At 45.0% G+C, this 18780-nt stretch overlaps 1 protein-coding gene across 6 annotated transcripts in view; it reads left to right on the plus strand.

The window, feature by feature from the left end:
* The window catches only part of PHF20L1 (PHD finger protein 20 like 1), a 1153412-nt gene that overhangs the window by 335481 nt on the left and 799151 nt on the right, over positions 1-18780 (plus strand). For all 6 annotated transcript variants that reach the window (XR_011278670.1, XM_069621650.1, XM_069621651.1 and 3 more), the window contains one exon: positions 5209-5388. Coding sequence is in view for 5 of the 6 variants with exons in the window: in XM_069621650.1 (XP_069477751.1) it covers positions 5209-5388 (180 nt within the window). In the remaining variant the exon portion in view is untranslated. The remainder of the gene's footprint in view (positions 1-5208; positions 5389-18780) is intronic.

Raw genomic sequence — 18780 nt, forward strand, 5'->3', positions numbered from 1 at the left:
AGGCCAGAAACACAGGTCACCTTAATTAATATGCCGGTGGAAAAAGATGTGCTCTTTGGCAAGGCATTAGAAGACACACTAAAAACTGCTAAAGACGGATACGAAACCCTTAAGTCTTTGGGCCAGCTCTCAAATAAACCCACGGGACAGAGGGGCAATGGCAATTTTCGCCGCTTTCGGGGACAGAATTCCCAGAGGGGATCTTGTTACAACCAGGCCACGAGGACAACAAAGAGGTCGTGGTACTCGGGGCAGAGGCCAAGCTCGACGTAGCACGCCACCTCAGAGCAAGTGACATTCTGCTCCAAGTACTCTCCCATGCATCTCCAGTAGGACGAATTTCCAACTTCACCCACGCATGGAAGGGTATTACCTCAGACAGATGGGTGCTGTCAACGGTAGCAGGGGGCTACTGTGTAGAACTTCAAAGACCTCGCGATCACCCCCCCCCCCCACCCCCCGAGACACAAGGTACACTCAGAAGAACATCAACTGATTCTTTTAGAGGAAATTGCAACGATTCAAATAAAGGACGCCATAGAAGTGGTCCCAGCCAACCAGGTAAACGGGGGTATATATTCAACTTACTTCATTGTGCCCAAAAAAGATGTATGTCAAGCCACAAAAGTTCTGCATGACCACAATACAAGTAATCCCGCTTCTAAAAAAGGGGATTACATGGCAACACTGGATATGAAAGATGCCTATTTTCATATTCCAATGTTTCCAGCGCTTCTGTTTCAAGTTAGCGAACCAGAACTACCAATTCAAGGTGCTGCCCTTCGGAATAGCCTCGGCACCAAGGGTATTCACCAAGGGTACTGGCAGTGGTGGCAGCGCACCTGCGCAGGGAGGCAATCCCAGTGTACCCTTACTTGGACGACAGGCTCATAACTGGGGAATCCCCTCTGATTTGCAGACAAAACATTCAGATAACAATCAACCTCCTCTTTCAATTGGGCTTCTCGATCAATGAGAAAAAAATCAAGCCTAGTGCCCAGCACCTCCGAAACAGTTCTTGGGAGCTATTCTATACACAGAGGAAGGGTTAGTCTTTCCCTCAAAGAAGAGGGTAAAGAACTTGTTACTGCAAATACCACACTATCAGGCCGGCCACCAGATAAGGGTATGCAAAGCAATGCGTTTAATAGGCATGATGGCATCTTGCATTTACCTGGTCCCACACGCGCGCCTGCGCATGCAACCCGTACAAGAGTGGTTGGTGAAACAATAGTCTCCGGCAAGCGGTCATTGGAACGATCTAGTGGTCGATTCGCCAACACTAGTACAAAATCTTTGCTGGTGGATGAGAGAGAATCTGACCAAGGGGAAACCCTTCTACGATCCACAGATGCAAGCAGTGGTCACAACAGATGCCTCACTAGCTGGGTGGGGGGGGGGGCGCACTACCTTCACCACACAGCTCAGGGTCTGTGGTCTCACTCTACGGCTCAGAGCCACATCAACGTGCTGGAACTTCTAGCAGTGTTCAAAGCCCTCCAAGCATTCAAACCCCCTTTAACAAGTCTGTCGGTGCAGATCCTAACAGACAGCACCACAGCAATGTTTTTATATCAACAAACAGGGGGGGGGGGGGACACACTCTCCAAATCTATCCAGACTTGCACAGAAAATCTGGAGATGGGCAAATCGGATGGAAGATGCCCCTTGCATCTCAACAGGTTTCAGGGGAACTCGACGCTCTAGCAGACTCTGAGTAGTGACCCCCTGCCAGAAGAACACGAGTGGCGTCTACACAAAGAGGTCGTAGAACACCTATTTTCCCAGTGGGGATTTCCAACTATAGACCTATTCGTCACAAGCGAAAATCATCAATGCCCTGACTTCGGGTCCAGGTTTCCCCAACCAGGCTCCAAGGGGAACGCCCTACGTATGAATTGGTCAGGGATGTTTGCCTACACTTTAACACCAACCCCTCTGATGAGGAAGGTGGTGAACAAGATCCACAGGGAACCGATGACGCTCATCCTAGTTGCTCCTGTGTGGGCGAGACAACCATGGTATCCACACTTATGCAGACCGGTGGTGTGCAACCCCCATCAAACTCCCGTGCCGGTTCAACCTACTTTACTAGCACGAAGGGCTAACCGTGCATTCTCAGCTCAACTCAATGAACTTGGCAGCATGGCTCCTGAAGTTCTAGAGTTCTGACATTTCAATTTACCCCAGAGATGTATGGATATCTTGAAAGAATCAAGAAAACCTAATACAAGGCACTGTTACTATGACAAATGGCAACGATTCGTTATTTGGTGCCAGAATAAGCAAATCAACCCAGTTGATTGTACTCCTTCTAATGTTGTCACCTATTTGCTCCACCTATTGGATGCAGGATTAGTGTTTAACTCGCTTAAAGTGCACCTGGCAGCCTTATCAGCCTGCACCACTTCCCATAACAAGGTGTCATGGTGGAAAGTGCCAGTGGTCAAAGCATTTATGTAAGGGGTAAAGAGACTCCACCCTCCAATTTCTAACTCCCCACCAGGTTTGGACCTTAATGTGGCCCCCTCTTTGAGCCCATGCACAAATCTAGTTTCAAACACTTGACTTATAAAACTGCCTTCTTAGTAGCCATCGCTTCCATAAGAAGGGTCAGCGAAATCCAAGCTCTCAGTGCAGGATCCTTTCTTTACTATACATAAGGACAAACTTTTTTTTTCACAAACTCACCCTAGGTTTTCACCAAAGTTAATTTCAAAATTCCATGTTAACCAGTTTGAGCTATCGGCTTTCTTCCAAGAACCCAAAAGCTCAGCTGAGGTAAAACTCCACACACTAGATGTGAGGAAGGCAGTCCTCTACTACGTAGACAAGACCAGACCGCTAAGAAAAACAGATCAACCGTTTGTCTCCATAGCGCCAGGCATAGAAGGAGATCGCGTCTCTAAAAACACCATCTCAAGGTGGATAGTCGGATGTATCCAACTGTGCTATTTCCTTTCAAATAAGACACTGGGCCTCATTACACGGACGGCGGTAAGGGTTTACTGGTATTTTACCGGTAAACCCTTACCGCCTTACTACGAGGTCCCTTTGCGGGTTGGACAATTTAATGCCTGCTTTTTGCAGGTGTTAAAAACCAACCCGCAAAGGGACCAGGGAGCTAATTACGGCACCGCAATTTGCGGTGCCGTAATTAGCACCTTCCCCATTCCCATTATGCCCTATGGGGCAAAAATAGGAATGGGGAAGGGCAATGGGGAAGGGGGAATTGCCGCCCCACCAACCTTGGAATAGGGCGGTAATTCCCCTTTCCACCAAGGCGGTGCCAGTATTTTACCGGCATGGACCAAGGTGCTATAATAGCACCTTGGTCCACCGCCGTCCGTGTAATGAGGCCCACTGCCTTTTACGCCCAGGGCCCACTCCACAAGGTACTGGAGCCACGCTGGCTTTCATTGCAAATGTTCCTTTAGACAGTATTTGCAAAGCAGCTACTTGGAGCTCTATACATACTTTCACTCAGCACTACTGCATTGACGCCCATTCCAAGACAGATACACAAGTGGGACAGGCGGTTCTAAGACACTTATTTGCTCATGAACCGTCTCGCGTCCCACCTCCTTCCAATGCTCGCTAATCTATGCACAGCATGTGATCCAAGCAGATTCCACAAGACTCAGAAGGGATACGTTACTCACCGTAATTGTATTTCTGGTGATGTATCTGCTTAGATTCACATGTGACCCACCCTTCCTCCCCTTGGAGAGAAGGCGCGTGGATGCTTATGAGCTTGTCTGATAGGTATCTGCTTGGATATAACTGTACTCGCGCTAAACCTCATGCTTCCTCATGTCAGAAAAAATAACAATCTGAGGGACCTCGACGCGTGAAGGATCATGGGTACAGTGGACGTCACACTAGGGATAGTATTACTGCCATGCCCGGTCGACGTCCCTTTTCGAGTTTCGAAAGCAACAACTGTAATACTCTGCAGCTTCCAGTAGATGTTGGGCTATGCACAGCATGTGAATTTAAGCAGCTACAAGCATCAGAAATACTATTACCGAGAGTAATGTATCCCATATATACTTGAAGGCACTAGATACTTACAGCAAGAATGGCCGTAGAGGCCAAAGTGAAGGCCTTAGATTACTAATATCGTGCACAGTGACGAGAAAACATACGAAGGTAGCCCAGGGAGGCGGAATACATTAGGGTGCATATACGTTCAAGAAAAAATGTTGGATACAACGCCAGTTTACATCGGACAAGTCTCTGGTGCAGGCGTAAAATAAGCGGCCAGGTAGTATAGGTATGAAGGGTGTGGATTGGAGTACGGCTACTAAGTAACACAAGTGGGTACACGTGGAGAGCAGGATGTATAGTTAGGATTTTAGGTTCCGTGAAGTGAGATCTGATCCAAAATTAGAGCATAGCAGGCCTTAGTCCTGACAGTAGTGATATTGAAATATATAAGGAGGCGAGGGACCCTCTTTTATTTTATTTTTTGTCTAGGGGGCCTGACTCTGGAGGTTGAGTGGGGACTATCAGAAATAATGTAGAGTCAACGGCTACCCCTTTCATAGATGCACAGGAGGTGCACCTAAACTACAGTGACGCTAGATTTTTATATGCTAGCACCGAGATCACAAGAGATAGATGTATCATAAAACAAAGTTTCATTGTTAACTAAACAAACATTTAAAAATAGTCAGAAACCTATATAACACAAGATATAGAATACAAGTGGAACCAAGGAATGCATTTTGTGGATTAGTAACAAAGTGCAATTTCATGTACAATGTTACGTACTGCTTGCTACCTGTACAGCAGTACATGAAATTGCACTTCTTTAGGTGCACCTCCTGTGCGTCTATGAAAGGGGTAGCTATTGACTCTATACATTATTTCAGTAGTGATATTGAGGCAAAGGCAGTAATAGTGGTAGCTTTGCTGAAGGCATCTTTGCTGATTGGCCTGTTATGTTACAGTTGTGGGTTTTCACATGCCCTTAACACCATATTTGCTTTCTTCACAAATGACCATTCTAACTCTGTACTTGAACCTGTTTCATGTTTTTATGAAGTTTTCATACATTACAATATGTTTTCAAAACGTTTAATCCTATATGCATTTTCTTGTGAAAGAAGGGTCAAAGGAGCGCTATTTGAGACCATATCGCATCTAGTTCTGAAAGTAACACATTTCCTGTTTTTATAAACATTGAAAGATCTTTTTTTTTAGGTACACCACTGCCAATGAATCTTTCTAGGTCCTCTGGTCGCAGCCATCGAAGAAGACGATCGAGGCGATTAGCTACCTCTTTATTGCCTGATGATTCATTAGAAACAAAACCGTCGCTCTCCTCTGGAAAAGAATTATTCAGCAACCCTCCAAGTCGAAGAGAGCTTTCAGTGGCAGAGGGTAATATGTTCATTTAATACAGGGAAACTGGGACAGAGCCTTATCAACACAAAGATGGGGTGAAGTTAAACTTCAATTGTTTTTTTTTTGGTTTTTTTTTTAACGTAATCTATTTTGAGTTTTGAAAATTGAAGGTTCTTCAGCAGTCTTTGACTGACTAATTCTACCTTTCCTATAATGATTCAACAATTCAGGCGCTACATAAATGAACAGGGTAAAGAATGTCTTGTATATAAACACCTAGTAAACCTTAGTCCACTGAAGGGAGTACTGATCCTTGATATGTACTCACTTTTCTACTTCAAGATAAACCATGTCTGCTGGCAAAGCCAGCTGACTTTATATTTATGTATTTTCTTAAATGTTTATTTTTCAAACATCGTTAAACAGTTTGTAACAATGTAATTATTGAATGTACAGACCTTTTCTTAAATACAGTTAGTATACAGCATTCATGTGTTACAATACGATTAAAAGCGTATTGGCCCAAAATGTAACGACTGAAAGATATTGAATGAATGGTTCCCAGATAGTATGGCATTTAAAATTAATTTAGCTACCGCTCAAGCATATTTTAACCATGACGCATGATTTCATGGATGAATTATAGATGATGCAGTCGTCTTGACTGACAGGATTATTTTACTTGAAACCATTTGAGTATAAGAAATAATAATAATTTGCATTTTATATAGCGCTACGAACCCTCAGGCATGTAAGCGCTGCTTATTACCCACGGTGTGTGGTGCTCATTTATCAACCTCGGAAGGATGAAAGGCTTGCGTTTGGCCCTGCCGGGGTTCGATCCTTCGTCGGCAGGCTCTGCACAGATGTCCAAGCGAGTGCTATACTTGCTGTGCTATCTGACTGAAATGATTATGCTTCAGGGTATTATATTTTTCCAATACAGCAATTGATGGTCAAGTGGGATATGCAGATTCATTTGCGATCACCACCATTTTTGTTACTGGAGTTTTCCTTGATTCCCCTTGGAGGTAAGACTCTAAACAACTATCCCCTTAAATCTCAGTATGAGTCTGTACTACACAAAGGATCTTGGTACAATGGCAGATCAGCCAGACTCATCCTAGGAGGAGGATGTGAGCTGTAGGTAAGTACACTGAACCGAATAAATGCGATAGTCCAAAGAAACTCTTACACACTAAAAGTTATGCTAAAAACATACATGTATTATTATATACACAAGGCAGGTAGGTAAATACTTAACCAACACACACTTTAATCATTAACAATTCTTTGCATAGGTGACTGCTTAAATTGTATTTGGTGGTTACAATTGTTACAGAATGACACTAATGATGGTTCTACCGTATTATCGGTACTATAGCGCACTCGCATTTGACTACATGAATGCAATTACCGTTTATCTGTAAAGACACATCATACAAAGTCTGTAGGAAGGACACGCGTGGTTATTCACACTTTAGCAATGCTTTAAGTTATAGTAACACTTTTGAAGCCTTCTAATGCTTTGTAAGTCCAATCATGAACTAGCCAAAAGTCAGTATAGGAGTAGAACAAAAGTCTTATGTAGCAGCATGAAAGGCAAAGTTGATATTTTAGTTGCTAAAATAAAAATGCTTGGCAAGAAAACACAAGTTATAGTGACCCTGCAAAGGACTACCCAATAGGACACAAGCTGTCAAGCCTAGGCCAGGGGTATCGGTGTACACCCAAATACCTTGTATCCGACTCCAGTCACACTGCAGCGTCTATTCGGCTTAAGGTAAGTTTTACTTTGAGCCTCAGTACGTGTGGTTGGTAGTTGAAAACTCGGCTCAATTCTCTCCTGGGCAGCCGCGATGGACCCGCTCTCCTGATTTCTTTGTCTGGTGACAAAAGGAAGGACTCTGAATGGGATATCACAGCAGCAGTCGTGAGAAAGGACCCTCAGCAAGTCTTTCTTCGGTCTCGAGTATTCGTCCATGCAAAGCCCTTTCATTGCAAATGGGTTGGAGGTCCCCTGGTATTGGCGGTTTGCACTCTCAGCACCTCGGGGGGGGGGGGGGGGGGGGGGGTCGGGAATGGCTCAATCTGCAGTTTGTCTCAGGGCAAAGGGAAGGAGTCTTCCTCTTCGGAGCTCCTCTGTCGATAAGAAAACTGGGTCAGGACAGCAGTGGTTGCTTTCTGGGTTACTGGAAGGGTCTGCAGGCATCTCTGGCTGTCTTGAGATGTTCCAGTGATCGACCTTGCTTTCTGCCTCGGGAACTTCACCTTTTATTCGGATTTCCCTTACAGGGACCAGGGATTTTCAGGGTCCTTCCATGCTTCCTGTCCTCAGACACTTTTGTGATTAACCAGGGCTGGAGATACAGCCTGCGGTAGGAAATACTACAAACGTTGGTAGAACACGTCCACTGCCACCAGCCATAACTGTAGGGTTGCCTCTGTGACCAAAAAGTCATAAAAGCAAAGATAAGGCCCACGTAAGCTGGTGTACTAATCTCTCATAAGTCAAAGTTTTAACAACGATACAAAGTATCCCTCTTTCCTTAATACCGGTAGTTCTTAAGGAAAATACAATAATATAAAAAGGAAAACCCAAAGGGTCCCCAGCAACACAGCACAGTGTGTGCTGTGTGCTGCAAAAGTATAACACAGATGCCTTTGAGAGAGATGGATGAAATCAAGACTCAATGAGTTCCCATGGGTAGAGCATGTAAGAATGAATGGGGAGGAAAAAGGCTCCCCTCATTCAGGAGAAAAAGAAAAAAAGCCCAGAGTTCCTGTGAAAACTGTCGGGGGTCTCGCTGAGAGGGAGATAATCAGTTTTATGCTTAATCCTAAAACTGAGTTATAAAAAGTGGGACTTACCAAGGTATTTTAATAATAAATCTGTTATAAATCATAGTATTACACAACAATCGAACATATCAATTTCTATATACACTAAAACAGATAATAAAGTACTACAAATTAAAAATGTCAAAGTCCCAAAGTTTAGCAAAAGAGCTGTAGGGCTCTAAGGTGGGAGGATTTGGCACATTTATGAGAATTCTCCCTAACAGCGTCTCTTCCAAGTTCTTCTTCGGATTCCTGTGTCCATTATTCGACTGTCCTTCCAAGCCAAAAAGTCTCGCCTTTTAATACAGATTTCTCCCATTCATTCCAGCCTAGCTGTCAGTCACCCAGCAGAATGGCTATCCTTGCTAGACCTCCAGCTGGCCAATAGTCTAAGAGTGCATTACTGTCTCATAGGAGACCAAGCACAGGGAGTTTCGGGCACCTCCCTTGCTTCCAGACACCCTGGAGCCAGAGGCGGGCTTCACTCGTGAATCTCACCAAAGGCAAAACAAACCTAAGGGACCAGACCTGGTTTGGTGCGCACAGTAAATCTGAAGGACCTATCCACAAAGAAATGCCAAAAAAAGACCACGGTCATTTTGACACAAAAGTAAACCACTGCCACCAGCCATTCATCGAGGAAAGGGTAACCTAAAAATGTTACATAAGAAACTAGACAAAGGGGATACGAAGTAGCCCCTCCAGCACCCTATTGTAAGATAGTGTGTGCTGGGTCAGAAAGTTACAAATGTAATTAGTCAATTTCACTTCACTGCTCTTGGAAACAATTGTTTTTTTCAAGAGCAGGTATTTAACCCTTTGGGAAATCTGAAGGACTTCCCTGTGCCACTGCACTGAAGGTGCTGTGTGACACAAAGTAAAAGACGATGCCTATGGAGTTTGTCAGACTCCATAACCAAAAGAAAGTGTTCAAAATCACATTAAAATATGAGCTAGTGGGGGGGGGGGGGAAAGGGTCTCGCTCTCTCCAGGTTAAAAATGAAAGTGCTAAAGTGCTGGGGATCTCTAAGGTGGCGAGGAATTGGCAGATTTCTGAGAATTATCCTTAACGGAGCGCCACAATTGGCAAAAGGTAGATGTACCCCAAGCCCCACAGTACCTGTGAACAGAAGAATTAGTTTCAGCTCGATGCCTGCCTGTTGCAGTGTAGCAGACCTTTTTACCTTGTCCTTGGTCGTGGTGACGAAAGGGGGGTTGGCTCGCAGGTTTCTGCAGCAGTACTCCAGGGAATAGCTCTGCAGCAATGGATTCTCCTTGATTCAGCTGCCTTTTGTGTTTTTGTTGCCTTTTTCTCAGTACCAAAGATGTTAATTGATACCTCCGTCCTGGACTCTGGTGAGGGGACTCTGGATGAAGATTTCCTGCTTCTGTTGTCTTCTGGAGGCCCACAAAGTTTTGGCTGGATTCGCACTTCTGACGACAGTGCACTTGATGATGGTCAGGGGTCCCCGTGCATTGGGATTCATCATCCTTGGAAAGTCACAGCAAGTCGGGGGGGTTGCGCAAAATGAAGCTTGTCAAAAGGCTAGTTGGTTCCACCAGCCCAAAGGAGGAAGTTGTCATGTACAGGTCTTCACAGTCCAAATGGGAATGGGGTCAGAACAGCTGCAGGGCTTAACCGGGCACTTCGCGGTCCAGGAGGGTGCTGTTGGCATCTCTTCAGGTCTTTTTCGTCGGATTTCCTCCAGTGGTTGACTCTGCCTCTAGTTCCAAAAACCTCGCCTTTTAAGCAAGGTCCCATTCATTCACAGCCCTAGGCTGTCAATCGCCCCGCAAGGCTGGCTGTCCTCCTGGACAGCCAGCTGGCCAATCAGAATTTGTTTCACTCAGGCAGACCTAGAGACAAAGGACAGGAAAGTTTTGCGACCCTCCCTCACTTCCTGCCTTTGCAGACACACTGAAGCCTGGGCGGGATTCAGGGCTGAGGCACACCAAAGGCAAAATTCACAAAGGACTCAAACCAGATTCAAACAGTCAACACCCAGAAGGCACAAACTGATGAGCAATGGCTAAAAAAGAAGATTGGCCATTTTGGGAAAAAGGTCACCGTTTGCTGCTGTACTGCAGCTGATGAATCGGCCTGCAGATACATGTCACTAGGTATTAAAAATGAAACTACTGCCACCAGACATTCATGTGAGTTACTATAACAAAATGTTACACAAGGAATGGGTTAAAGAAGTTACTGTGTAAACCCACAGCGCTCCATATAGGGTGGTGTGTGCTGGATCTGCAAAGAAAAGGTAAGTAAAACAGGAGTCATCTTACTATTCTTGGGAACAGTAGTTCACACAAGAAAATGTAGTTAAACATGGACTTCTCAGTGGCACTGCTCAAAAGGTGCTATGTGTCACAATGATGCAAAAAAGCAGATGCCTATGGAGTTTACCAGACTGTTAAACAGTAAGAAACACAAAATTCAAATTCTACTCAGAAAAGTGAGTGAGAAAAAAGTCCCACTCGCTCAAGAGTTAAAATCAAAAGCTCTGAGTCCAGCAAAAGTGCTGGGGGTCTCTAAGGTTAAAGGGAATTGGCACCGAAATTAACATTCTCCCAAACTAAGACTTGACATCCTTTTCATTGGGACCCCTGCTCCCGCTTTCCGTCTTGCCCTCTGGCAGGCCACCCTGGGCCCTCCACCCGCACATTTCTGTGAGCAAAGATTATTTGTGTTATCTTTGACTCCACCCTCTCCTTCTCTGCTCACATCTCAGACATCTCAAAGAAGTCACACTACCAGCTTCACCTCCTCAGAGGTATTCTTCCTTTTCTTATTTCCCCCAGAAGTTCACTGTCTCCAGAGCCCTGCTTCTCTCTAAGCTGGACTACTGCATCAGCCTCTTTCTAAATCTGCCTGCCTCTACACTTCGCCCTCTGCAACTAATCCAGAACAGGACTGCAAGATTTGTCCTTGGTCTCAAGCCCAGGATCGTATCTCTCCAGCCCTAAAATCTCTCCGCTGGCTCCTGGTGGCTGCAAGGTTCCAAGTTCAAGACCCCCTCTGCATTGTCCACAAAGCTTTCTGGGGCCAGCGTCTATACTACAACCGTCCCTATGGATCTTTCTTCTTGAGGCCTCCACTCATCCACTTCCAACTCTGAGTGTCAGACGCTTCTCCAGGCAGAGGGTGGGGTGTTCATCTCTGGCCAGCGAAAGAGCTGGGGGGTCTCTAAGGTTAAAGGGAATTGGCACAGAAATGAAAATTCTCCCTAACCAGCATCATAGCATTTGAAACTTGCCAAGTGATGGTAGTTATACCAGTCCCATCTATTACGTTTTTTTTCTCGAAGACTTGTTTAATCTTCCCATATGTCCACATAGCTTCAAAGTTAGGGTACCATTTAATCTGTATGAACAAGTCTTTGACCAGACTGCAGTAAAGTCCGCCACCCGAGGGTTTACCCTTCACATAATTCTCTTCCATACATTTTAACACCCCACAAACTGGGTTTGTTCTTGATTTTATGTAGAGTAAACCAATGTTTTAGGTTCCAAAGCCCTAAAAAATACTCAGGCCCAACTCGAAGTGTACAAATTGAACAGGGCAGGAAGACTGTAAACCTTATAATTCAAGCTAAAACCTTGCTTTAATTAGATCCACCCGTGCTAGGTCACGTATAGACAGAGACCATACATATCGCACCACCAGGTAAAAGCACTGCTTAAACAATTTGGTCACACCGGTGAGGAAAAACCGGCCTGTTACACCTTTTGATATTTGAGCAGTGAGCTGGTTAGCCCTTCTAAATTGGTTTTCAATTAACTTACCATAACCCTGAGGGCCAAATTCAACTCAATATTGTTAAAAGGGCGTATAATTGACCAACCCCAGATTAGTCTTCCATTTCACCCTACTCACCGTTTTATTGGTTACTAACATGATCTGGGTTTTGTCAAGATTGATCGCCAGGTCATGTTGAACCGCAAAGTTGGTCAGCTCATTTAGCTGAGACGGTATGGGCAAACGTTGTCAGGTCGTCCGTGCATAACATATATAACATGGACCCCACCAATCCTAGGTGGGCATGTCAGATCAGATAAGTACAAATTAAACGGGGGAGCCCAGACACGTCCTTGCCTGACTCCCCTTGTGATCTTCACCCAAAATGTCACTGTGCCCCTGTTGTCCAGAAGTACGCACGCCCAATTATTGGCATGCAACTCCCTGAACATTTGCACTAACCAGGTTGGGCAACCCAGCTTCCCCCACTTTACCCACAGGGTAGCTCTATTAACCTGGTCGAAAGCTATTGATGCAACAATAGAGGAGCAGTTTGGCCCCAGTAGAAGTGTGCTTATGGAACATCACTTTCTTTTCCCAATGACAAAACTTGAATGAGAAAGTGAACACCTACTGCATCCCTACGTGGCCTGGCCAAGTAGTGCGATTTTGGACATCTCCCAGAAAGCTCGATTGTGAGCAGATCATGTGAGGAACTGATGACAAAGCTACGAGAGACTCTTGCTGATTAAGGAGCTTAGTTTAGAGAAATCCATTACCGTGGCCAGATAATCAACAGAGTATGCTCGGACATTGTCCACCAGAAACAAAGCACAAGTCAACAACTTACATCCACATATCAGACGGTTGTACCAAGAACCATACACCCACAAGTGCTGGTCACAGGGCGGAAGGAGGATTGTCCTTGGTGCGGAGAGAGGAATCTGGGCCAGTTTGCTTGTAGTACTTTGGCAGTGCTGCAGTTTTCCTTGTCCTTCGCTTTCAAGATGGATTTCCAAAATCAATCATGAGGGGTGGAATTTGGGAGGCTAATCTATTATGGTGACCAGGAAAGACATCAAAGTCTAACTAAACCCAATCCAGTAAGGTAACCAGAGCAGTAGGGCTTATACTTGGCAGGGGTGTTGAGTGGCCTATGGCTACCAGTCCACATAGAGCACCACCAATAATTCCAGTTAGAGAGGTAAGTCCAATAATTTATTAGATTTTTAAAATGTACACTAATATGCTCTAGCACTTTGAATCGTCTTTGTGCTAGATGGAATTACCAGTAAAATATCTCGGACCAAATAACCGGACAGAATCAAGGTGAAATGGTGAAATACTGCTTTAATCTCAAAGAAGTAAAGCAGGGTGAGTAAACACTCAAACCGATTTATGCAGGGTCAGACTGTCGTCTTAATTGTACTCGGTTTATATAATGCTACATGCGTCATCTATGATGTCATCCTACGTGGCAAACTGTAAAACCTAATGAGGGATGGGATTGGATTGGGGGAACATGTCTATGTATAGAATGCATGAATATTAGTTTCTCATAGGCGGCCCCTTATCTATAGGACACGCCCTGAGCTAGTTCTATACACGTGGTACAATATACTCATCATAGCAGAAAATGTGGCAGCGGAATAATACTTTGTAACATTGTATGTAAAAGTGCATGGCAGGCTTTTATGATTGGTTGACAACCCAAATCCAACCTTGGACATTCGGCTCGCTAGCAGCACGTACATAGAAAGGAAATGCAGGTGCTTGAAGATACGTCGGCTCTCCCCTTGTTTTCCCAATTACTCTACCCTCTCTCATCGGTAGGCCTGTTAGGTGGGACTTATCATTATTGTGATTTATACCCTCTCCTAGTGAGACCCCTAGCACTATTTGCTGGACTTCTGGACATTTTTCCTTTAATCTCGAATGAGTAGAGCCTTTTCCATTCATTCGTTTGGGATGTCTTTTGGAACTCTATTCTACCTGTACTATGGAGTCTGTCTACTCCATAGCTCATAAAGGCATCTGTGTTTTATTATTGCAGCACACAAGGGGACCCTTGGGGTTTTCCTTTAAGATTCTTTTTCCTATATCCTTAACTAACTACAGTTCTTAAGGGTAGAGAGCTACTTAATATCTCTCCCAAACTGTATAGTCTGAGAGATGGGCACACACCACCTAAACTTCACCTACTTAGTATCCCCATTCTCTCTGCTCCTGTGACTTTTTAGTCCTAGACCATAACCTAGTTATTGCTGATAGCAGGGGACGTGTTCTTCCAACTAGTGTGTATTTCTTATGCCGCAGGCTGTCAATAGCCTCTGTGGTGCACATTAGGGCCACCCACGTACCAACTTGGGGTCTCCCTTCTTTTTTGACATTACTAGTGTGGTTCTTTATTAGCCCTTCTACCATTCTGGGAGGGGGGAGGTCTGTGTGTGCGTGTGTTTTTCCTTTGTCGGGAACCAGTAGGTATTCCGCCTAGGCTACAGTGTGTCTGGGCAGGCAGGAAGTGGGGGAGGAGTCTTCCGCCCCCCCGCCCCTGTCCTTTGTCTGCTAGAGTTCCTGAATAGGACCAGCTCCCACAGGGGGGGGGGGGGTCTGGCTGTCCTGATTGGACAGCCAAATGCCCCTTTCTGTAAAATGCTTATAGAGATCGCAGAGGAGTGTGTGCTGGAACTGTATAGAAGGTGAGGCTTCTAGAGTGTAAAGCAAGTCGACCACAGGAAACAGAAGTAACTGATGACCAGAGATGCCTGCACACACTTTGCAAGACCGTGACGCGACCACTGCTGTCCTGACCCCATTTTATATGCGACAGAGGAGCTCTGAAGAGGACTCTTCCTTCCCTTAGGCTGGTGGGAACAACCAGTCCCAAGACGTACTTTGAAACAAACCATCTCACAAGATCCTAGGCGTTGCCAGAGCTGCGGAACCCCATTGCCATCAGACCTGATGTCTTTTTGAGTGCTTCCTTTATAGGCCTAATCTGTCCAAATCTGTGCTGAGCCTGTCAGGACCCTCGTATCCAACTCGCCCAGACCCCCTCATCAGAGTGTGGGACTGCAGGAGGCAAAGATTATTGACCTGGCGATCCGTGTCCTTTGTTGGTGCGGCTGAAAAGGCTCCCAAAATGCAGAGTGAACGAAGAAGTTGCTCAAAGTTGTGCCTCAGATTCCCCCCCCCCGAGACTGCTGCTGAAATACACTGTCCATTGTCCTCCCTTTCATCACCAGACAAAGGAATCCGGAGGTGGGGTCCAGAGCTGCCACATTGTAGAGAAGCCAACACAAACACTTTTTTCTCAAACTCAAGGTACTGTGGGGGAAAAGGGTCTTGCTTACCTGATTCAGAGAAGCCTCCCTAGAGCGTTAGAGTGCACCTGCTTCAATAACTATAGACACTGGAAGAGATCCGCAGGAGCTCTTCATCATCCACTGTTTGTCAAGACTTCAAGCCTTCTCCAAGTTGCCTTTAGCTAGGGTTGCGTTTTTGGACTTAAACGACTTGCCAGGCGAAGAAACCATCTCTAGAACCTTGAACTAAGCTCATGTTGCACTAATCCCTTATTTTCCTCCCTTTAAGTGACTTCTATATGTGTTTGCAGAGTAAATGCATTACCGTATAACCTGTTGAAAACCACAAGTTCGCAATTACAGATGATACGATAAGCTTGCCTTTCCCTTTCTAACATTGCTACAATTGTTACTGCGAACAAACACAAAAGTGAAAGTACCATTTGAAGCGTATTATCTTGAATTCCTAAGTGTTCTACCGTTACTGTCTGAAGTATTTAAAGTGGTTCTGGTGTACATATAAAAAAGATAACTTTTATATACATATACGTGCAAGTGCTTCTTTGTGCCTGTCTAAGATTTGGAGTACTTACCTACAGCTCACAGCTTCCTCTTAAGATAAGTCAGACTGCTATGCCACACTACCAAGGTCCTGAGCTAGTACAGACTGTTACTATGAGTTGGGGATCTACAAACCACAGGGATAGCTTATTAAAGTATTACTGCCAGTAGGACTTTAGGAAAACTTCCCTAACAGCCTCATGCCAGTGTCTTCTGTTTGACGGCAGACCATGCCAGTCTGCACTGTCTCACGACATTGGAGCGAGTGTAGGCACACCATTATCTTAGATTCAGACTTAATGAATAGCCAGTGTTCACGAGCTCTCCATCACGTGTTACAAGACCATGGCATTGTCCATGTTTGTGCATTTAACACCATTTGGTTGCAGTTGCTCCTCTTGGCCTTTGGAAATGTGCTCACTCAATCCCATATAAACTTGCCCTTTTAATTGTCCAATACTTGGTATCCGTGGTCTGCTCGTTAGACGCCCTTTGTGCTTTTCCTTCATCTCTCGAAATAGCATCCTTGGTTCCAAGCCAATGTGCTACTCTATTTTGCAAGGGAAAACAGCTTTGTCATCTTCATTTCAAGATCTTGGACTCGTATTTTGAGGTAACTTAGTTGATAGACATAAGCAGTCGTCCATTTTCTTCTGATGGTAGTCCTAAAAGTTGAATATATTCCGCTCATAAGCAAGCTTCTTTGTATCCTTTCTACCTTGCATTTCAGCGTATTTACAGTTATTGACCAGTGAGTCACTTCATTCTTTTGTGTTCATGGTTACTGTATCATGGAGTAAGTTTCTTTTAGTGATTCAGTTACATCGTCATTCTTAAGTATTTTCATATTGTTTCACCATATGCTCTTATATCTTCTTAATGTCATTAGTTTGATATGATTGTTTATTTGTATAGCGCCTATACACAATGTGTTTCAAAGCGCTTCAAGGCAAGGGAGGGAACAAGGGAAAATACAACCACATTCTTACAGGCCATGAACAGTAAGGATGTGAAATTAACTATCGTACTTGGCCTGATGACATTTCAGATAGTGCAAGAGCTAAGACATAGATAAGGAAGGGTGGGGGGAGAGTGGGAAGGAAATGGAAACAGACAGGCAACTACCGTACTAGGCCTGACGACATTTCTGGTAGAGCCGGAGAAAAACAAAAGGTGAGGGAGAGGGGTGCAGAAAGGGAGGGGAGGAACAAAACAAACGACTATCATACTAGGCCTGACGACATTTCAGATCGTGCTGGAGGGGTGGGGGGGGAGGAAAAAAACAGTAATAGGAGGGTGGAGGAAACAGACGAGGTTATCATATTAGGTCCAGGGACAATTCTGATAGAGTAAGTGCATAGATGAAAGTAAGGGGAGGAGATAAGAAAAGGGAGAAGGGAAATGAGGAGAGAACAGAGTAAGCAGTCCAAAATGAGTGGAGAAGCAAGAGTGGAGAGCGAATACAATTGCAGAAGTCAGTAGTAACACAATGTTGCAAGCCAGGATACAAGATTTCGTCAGACTTTAGTTTTAACACTCATCTATTCTGTTCATGGCTGCATTTCGACAACTTGGCAAAGTACATCCTTCTTGGTAACTTTCCTCCACTATGTTAGCTTGTGGGTGCACTCTGAAGGGTTGTCTGAGTGCATATCGTCTCTCATATACTCTACGTGGTCCAGGTATATTGCAAGGAGTCAGGCATGTGTTCCCCATCATGGCTCTTCGTCTGTCATCCCAATAAGATGGTGGCAAGGGGGCGGGGACTAAGGAGAAGACGGGTCCCACCTCCTCTACACTAAGCAATGAAACCTCTAGGCAAATATCGTCACACACTTATTATAAAAAAAATATATGTACTTTCTTATTTCAGAGACAATGGAACAGCATGATTCAATAGCCATATTAATTCAGGTAAGTACTCGGATATACAAATCAGTAGAAGCAATTGTGAGCAATCCTAGAACAGTTCCCTAGCGCATGTAAGGCTAGCCCTAAGATGGATTGGGGCCCTGTGCCCTAAAGTCATTGTTTCTAAAGTTAAACATTTTAGGTAGGTTTGCTATTTAAGTGTTCCAAAAGTTGAGGAAAATTCAGTTAAGTAACTCTCTCAATCCCAGTATACTAGGGTAGGCCCATGAGTGGGATTCTTGACCCTGATCACCACCAATCTAAGGCAGGAAGGAGAGCGATAAAGACAGGACTTCATGACCATGTAAGGCTATGCAAGATGTGGACAGGTGTGTTAACTTGCCCCCACCTCACTCCCCCCTTTCTCTCCTTACTCTTATTTCTCCAGTGACCACTGTTGAGGTACCAGATTCCGTTGAGAACATGTTCTTCTGTGTTTGGTCTGGTCATGGGAGGCACAGAGGGTTGCGTGTGCAGTGGCCACTTTCAGATGCACGATTTGGATCCGGTCGGTCACAGTGCTTGAATCTCGATTCCAGGCACCATCCAGCCGAACACCATTGAGGAGAAAAGATGGACTTCTCTGCAGCATGCGACATACAACCAACTCAAGGAGTGAAGTCGGCTCATTGCAATGTGAGTCACCACGATCAGGCAGCGATGGGTGGTCTTCAGTTGACCAACAAAGGAGCAGGTTCTGCACGCCTTCCATTGATGCAAGAAGGCTGTAAATTAAATAGCAGGCACCTTGTAGTATAACCTGAAGATCCTCCATGCTCCAAGGATATATTCGGAATGGTGATGGCTGTAGCGAGTTAGCCCAGGAGAGAGCATGTTCAGTCCAGTGGCTGGTCCAGAACACTTCCGGAAGGCACGGATTGTAGAGCAGGTGATTGAGGTTTGTTTTAACCACCGGTCCAGGGGTTGAAGCACCAACTGGGGTCGTCCTGAGATCACGCAAAGGAGCAGGGCTTCACCAGGATTTAGTTCGCGTTGCTGCTGGACATCTGCAAAGGTTGTCACTGGCTGCATTTCTTTGTAGGGGTCTTTTCTCCTATGGTGATTCAT

The sequence above is a fragment of the Ambystoma mexicanum genome, chromosome 5q, assembly GCF_040938575.1.
Source record: "Ambystoma mexicanum isolate Mex_15411 chromosome 5q, UKY_AmexF1_1, whole genome shotgun sequence".
In the NCBI taxonomy this organism is placed as follows: domain Eukaryota; kingdom Metazoa; phylum Chordata; class Amphibia; order Caudata; family Ambystomatidae; genus Ambystoma; species Ambystoma mexicanum.